The sequence below is a fragment of the Eumetopias jubatus genome, unplaced genomic scaffold (genome assembly GCF_037043125.1).
Source record: "Eumetopias jubatus isolate StellerSeaLion01/CBP00866 unplaced genomic scaffold, mEumJub1_p1.0 scaffold_7, whole genome shotgun sequence".
NCBI lineage: Eukaryota > Metazoa > Chordata > Mammalia > Carnivora > Otariidae > Eumetopias > Eumetopias jubatus.
The window spans coordinates 30,813,705-30,820,223 of NW_028274813.1; the positions used below are offsets into that span (position 1 = coordinate 30,813,705).

General features: G+C 42.9%; 1 protein-coding gene across 1 annotated transcript; it reads left to right on the forward strand.

Annotated features, from left to right (window-relative positions):
- The first annotated feature begins 962 nt into the window (after positions 1-962).
- On the forward strand, positions 963-3,197 carry LOC114224193 (disintegrin and metalloproteinase domain-containing protein 20-like). The gene is made up of 2 exons (XM_088025160.1): positions 963-2,733; positions 3,109-3,197. Exons 1-2 carry the CDS (start codon positions 963-965, stop codon positions 3,195-3,197), a joined length of 1,860 nt encoding a protein of 619 aa, XP_087881286.1.
- The last annotated feature ends 3,322 nt before the right edge of the window (positions 3,198-6,519 follow it).

A 6,519-nucleotide genomic window follows, 5' to 3' on the forward strand; every position in this document is an offset into this window, starting at 1 on the left:
AAATTATAATCTCATAAATTAAGCCTATTCTAGGCTATTCCAGAATTGATTCAAATTAAATCCTATATTAACTTCCTTTGGTATGATTCTTTCTGTCATCATCATACCTGTAAGATAAATCCATGTTCTTACATGGATCAAAAGTTAGTTCTGATTTAAGAGGGATTATTCCACTGGATGAATATGCCAGTTTGTTTATTCATTTATCTGTTAAATGCTGGTTGTTTATTCCCAGTTTGTGGAATAAATTCATGTGTCCCACTGCTCTGGACATTCATATACTAGTCTTTGTGGGTAATTTCCTAGGGCCAGAAATGCTGGGACATATCACATCTTCTTTATCCGTTCATCTGTTCATGGACATCTTGGCTCTTTTCATAATTTGGCTAAAAAAAAAAAAAAGAAACTATTGTTACAGACACTAATTGTTCCACTCATGACCTCTATTTACTTTCTTCTCACCAATCATCCCAAGTGCACTCAGTTGTTGTAAAGTATGAGAGAATCTAATTCTCTCCTCAGAACTCTTTGAAGAAGCTTCCGTTTCCTTTCCATCCTCTGTTTTAATTACCTGTTGATCCTTTATGCCATTTAAGTTTGAGAAAGAAAAGTTCTTCCCTCACTGAAAATGCCACCAAATGCACTTACTCTTCCCCTGCGACTTCTCCAAGAGACCATGGGACTTTCAGCCCAGGTATACACACTACTGTTTCCAATCCCTCCCATTTTTTTTTCCCTTCTCTAGGTCCCTTGGGCAGGACACCCAGCTCACTAAGCACAGCTCCCCTGATGAGCACACCATTATTACATAATAGCTCCCCACCCCCTCTCTGGGGAGGCTGTGCCCCCAGTCCCTTTCTGCTCTCCTCAGGACTGCCCTGCTAGAAAAGTTGCCGTTTGGGGGGTCATCTTACCTACCTCCCACCCGACTGCATCTTCTGGCATCACAGGCTCCTTCACTCATGGGGCCTGCCTGGGCCCGGGCCCATTTGACAGGTGATCTCAGGCTGCCTCTGCTCTGGCTACTGCTGTCCCCAGTTTGCTGCTCCCATGCCCTCCCAGAATGGCGCTTCACTTCCTCTGAAGTTGTGATCCCCAGGAAGGTGTCCCACAGGGTGGGTGGAACTGAGAGACAAGGCCAGCTCTCCTATAAGATTCACTTCAGGGGCCAAAGACATGTGATTCACATGAGAATCAAGAAGAACCTGCTGCCCAGACAATTTCCTGTTATCACCGATAACGATCAGGGTGCCATGGAGGAGGACTACCCCTTTGTCCCTCGAGACTGCTACTACTACGGCTACCTGGAAGGGGTTCCTGGCTCCATGGGTACACTGGACACCTGCTACGGGGGTCTGCATGGCATGCTGCAGTTGGATGACTTCACTTATGAAATAAAACCGCTGGCGACTTCTTCCAAATTTGAGCATGTGGTTTCTCTGCTTGTGTCAGAAAGAAGATCATCAGAGGCTGAAAGGTGTAAGATTGAAGAGCAAGATACAAATCAAGAATATGAAGAGGCAATCCTTGCTGAAACTCCTAGAGCAGCTCCCGTGTATTTGTGGTGGCCACACAAGAAATACTTTAAAATCCACTATACAGCTGCTAACTCATTATTTGTGTTGAACACTAATCTCACACGTATAATAGAGAATGTAGTGATTTTGAACAACATATTACATACCATCTACAAACCAACTCTCCTAGATGTCTACATACGTGTCTTGTGCATATGGAATGGATCAGATAAGATGAATTTACGGGAATCCCCAGACATTGTACATACCATGACTAATTTTGGTTTGTGGAAATACTGGAATTGGTATAATGAAATTACTCATGACACTTCACTGCTTCTTACAGGAGATAAAGTCGCTGGGGTCTCATATTATGGCCAATACAATGGAGCGTGCAACCCCAACTGGGGTGTGGCGTATCTATATGTGGCAAGATACCACATATTTTGGGCTGCAGCTGTTGCAGCACATACCCTAGGTCATAATTTGGGCGTTAATCATGATAAACCTGGTTGTTTTTGCTTTCGAAGAAAGCACTGCATCATGGCTCCTGAGCCTGATTTATTGGATATGATGAGCAATTGTACTTATGAAAGAATACATCACAAGGTCACTATATGGGATCCTTGTTTGAGTATACCAAATACACCATACACCAATTTTCCTTATGTAGCTGCTCGTTGTGGTGACCTGGTCGTAGATCGTGGGGAAGAATGTGACTGTGGCTCCTTAAAACAGTGTTCTTGGAATAAGTGTTGCAAGACCAACTGTATCCTCTCCCTTGGCAGTGATTGCAATGGAGGACCCTGCTGTGTTAAATGTAAATATGCTCAACCTGGATTGCTTTGCAGAGATACGCTTGGTATTTGTGATCTCCCAGAATACTGTGATGGGAAATCTCATAATTGTCCTAATGACGTTTACACCCAGGATGGAACCCCATGTTCAGCATTGGCTGTCTGCGTGAGAGGAAACTGCAGTGATCGTGATATGCAATGCCAGGCCCTCTTTGGCTACCAAATAAAAGATGCTGCACCAGTATGCTATGAAAAATTGAATGTAATAGGTGACCGATTTGGGAACTGTGGGGTGAAGGTGATACGAGGAGGAGGAAAACCTGTGAAATGTGAAGAAGATGATGTTCTTTGTGGAATGCTGCATTGTCGTGATGTCCAAGAAATTCCTGGTGGAGGTGACCACACTACGTTTCATCATATAAGAGTACGTGATATTAAGGAAGAGTTATGCTTTGGATACGATGTACACCATGGGACGGATCTGCCAGAAATGGGGCTTGTCGTGGATGGGGCAACATGTGGCCCAGGAAAATACTGTTTTGGAAAAAATTGTACTTTTTTTCAAGACATGGGGTTTGACTGTGATGTCAAGACATGCAATTTCAGAGGGGTGTGTAACAACAAGAAACACTGTCATTGTATGAGAGGTTGGAAACCCCCATCTTGTGAAGAGAAGGGAGCCGGTGGTAGTGTAGATAGTGGCCCTCCACCTGACAGAGAATATGGTCTTCGAGCCAAAATAGTTCTTAATATAAACCAGGCATTGCTTCTACTGATTATTCGCTTAATTGCTTTACTGATTTCAGGCATCATTGGTGCCTTTCATCATTTAGAAGAGAAGACAGAAGTGGCTAAAAAAGAGCAATTACCTACACTCAAGTAAAATACTGACTGGAGTGCACCAGATGGAGAAAATCACATTGGCATGTACTAGGAGAAAAGACGAGAATCACTCTGATGATTACATAATCCTGTAGCTACTCTGAGGTTGTCATCTTAAAATAAAATGATTTGCCAATGTAACATGAGGTCTGTGGGGTTAAATTTATGTTACATGTCCTGTCTAGTCATATTCTTCCTATTCCTACAGATGATAGTAGAGACTCTTAAATACACTGAGATGTGGATTCCAGTGTTTTACAGATGCCCGTGGAGGAAACCTCATTTGCACTGGGATGCGCTTGTTTTATTTTTTTTAAAGATTTTTATTTATTTATTTGACAGAGAGAGACACAGTGAGAGAGGGAACACTAGCAGGGGGAGTGGGAGAGGGAGAAGCAGGCTTCCCGCGGAGCAGGAAGTCCGATGCGGGGCTCGATCCCGAGACCCTGGGATCACAACCTGAGCCGAAGGCAGACGTCCAACAAATGAGCCACCCAGGTGCCCTGGGATGCACTTGTTTTAACCAGTTATTGGACCATTTCCCAATTGGTTATATACTAGATTTCTGTTCTTTGTTCATTTTATTGGCCCTGCTAAACAAATAGCTTTCAAAGTGATAGTTGGAAGATACAGTAGGACGGTAAGAACTTTTCCATCAAGGCACAGGGGTGCCAACAGATCTGCCGCCTGCCAAGGATGCACTCTTGGACAAAGTCTTAGGCTGTGAGAGTTTCAAGGTCCATGTAACATTGGAAGATGAAATGCACTTGGCCAGGAGTTTGTAATGATCAAAAGAAAGCACCCAAGAAGGGCCTGGAAAAAGTGAGGCACTTAGTACATGCCATTACTCTCATTATTACTCTTGGGCTATGCTCAACCTGAGGTATTGCAGTGTAATGAGTTTAGCATGGTGTCTTTATTAGAAATAAAACCATCACAGGAGGAACCGTTGACCACTGACTGATCTATCACTGCTTAAGGCCTCTGGTTATTGAAGTCGTAGTAACTCACATTTAAAATCTTAGGAATTGCCTGAGCACAGCCTGTCTGTAAAGTACAGGGTGGACCTGACTCTCTGATACATGTACAGAGAAAAAATTTACACAAAAGGTAACAGGAAGCGGTTGCTTCAGAGATCGTGCAAGGGAAGGAGAAGAGGGTCTCATAAGGGACACGTGGTACATTTCTGCTATGTACATGCCTCAGGCCTCGGATCCAATTTCTTTCAGAAGATATGCAGTCCAGGTGAGAATAGCGCCAAAGGGGCGGGAAAGTTTATTCTACTTTTGTTTCCCTTGCCTTTGGAGACATCTTTTTTTTTTTTTTAAGATTTTATTTATTTATTTATTTGAGAGAGTGAGAATGAGAGAGAGAGAGAGAGAGAGCACGTGGGGGGGTAGGGTCAGAGGGAGAAGCAGACTCCCTGCTGAGCAGGGAGCCCAATGCGGGACTTGATCCTGGGACTCTAGGATCACGACCTGAGCCAAAGGCAGTCGCTTAACCAACTGAGCCACCCAGGCACCCCTGGAGACGTGTCTTGAAAGAATTTGCTGTAGCCAATGTTGAACAGGTTACTGCCTATGAACCCCTCTGGGATTTTGATGGATACCTGTCTCCCATTGAGGTCTTTTATCCATTTAGAGTTTGTCTTTGTGTATGGTGTAAGAGAATGGTCCAGGTTCATTCTGCCTGTATCTGTCCAATTTTCCCAGCACCATTTATTAGAGAGACTGTTTTTTTCCGTTGGATATTCTTTTCCTGCTTTGCCGGAAGATTAGTTGACTGCAGAGTTGAGGGTCCATTTCTGGACCTGGAGTCTCTATTCTGTTCCATTGATCTGTGTGTCTATGTTTGTGACAGTATCATGCTGTTTTGGTGATCACAGCTTTGTAATGTAGCATGAAGTCAGGCAACGTGATGCCCTCAGCTTTGTTCTTCTTTTTCAACATTCCTTTGGCAATTCAGGGTCTTTTCTGGTTCCATACAAATTTTAGGATTGTTTGTTCCAGCTCTGTGAAACATGCCAGTGGTATGTTGATAAGGATGGCATTGAAAGTGTAGATTGCTCTAGGCAGCATAGACATTTTTTAAATTTTATTATGTTATGTTAATCACCATACATTACATCATTAGCTTTTGATGTAGTGTTCCATGATTCATTGTTTGCATATAAGACCCAGTGCTCAATTCAGTACATGCCCTCTTTAATACCCATCACCAGGCTAACCCACCCCCCCCCCCTAGAACCCTCAGTTTGTTTCTCAGAGTCCATAATCTCTCATGGTTCGTCTCCCCCTCTGATTTCCTGCCCTTCATTTTTCCCTTCCTGCTATTTTCTTCTTCTTCTTCTTTTTTTTTTACCATATAATGTATTATTTGTTTCAGAGTACAGGTCTGTGATTCGACAGTCTTACACAATTCACAGCGCTTACCATAGCACATACCCTCCCCAATGTCCATCACCCAGCCACCCCATCCCTCCCACCCCCACCACTCCAGCAACCTTCAGTTTGTTTCCTGAGATTAAGAATTCCTCATATCAGTGAGGTCATATGATACATGTCTTTCTCTGATTGACTTATTTTGCTCAGCATAACACCCTCCAGCTCCATCCACGTAGTTGCAAATGGCAAGATTTCATTCCTTTTGATGGCTGCATAATATTCCATTGTATGTGTATGTGTGTATATATATATATATATATATATATATATATATATATATATATACCACTTCTTCTTTATCCATTCAGCTGTTGATGGACATCTTGACTCTTTCCTTACTTTGGCTATTGTGGACACTGCTTCTATAAACATTGGGGTGCACGTACCCCTTTGGATCCCTACATTTGTATCTTCAGGGTAAATACCCAGTAGTACAATTGCTGGGTCGTATGGTAGCTCTATGTTCAACTTTTTGAGGAACCTCCATACTGTTTTCCAGAGTGGCTGCACCAGCTTGCATTCCCACCAACAGTGTAGGAGGGTTCTCCTTTCTCCGCATCCCCACCAACATCTGTCATTTCCTGACTTGTTAATTTTAGCCATTCTGACTGGTGTGAGGTGATATCTCATTGAGGTTTTGATTTGGATTTCCCTGATGCCGTGTGATGTTGAGCACTTTTTCATGTGTCTGCTGGCCATTTGGATGTCTTCTTTGGAAAAATGTCTGTTCATGTCTTCTGCCCATTTCTTGATTGGATCATTTGCTCTTTGGGTGTTGAGTTTAAGAAGTTCTTTATAGATTTTGGATAATAGCCCTTTATCTGATATGTCATTTGCAAATATCTTCTCCCGTTCTGTCGGTTGTCTTTTGGTTTTGTT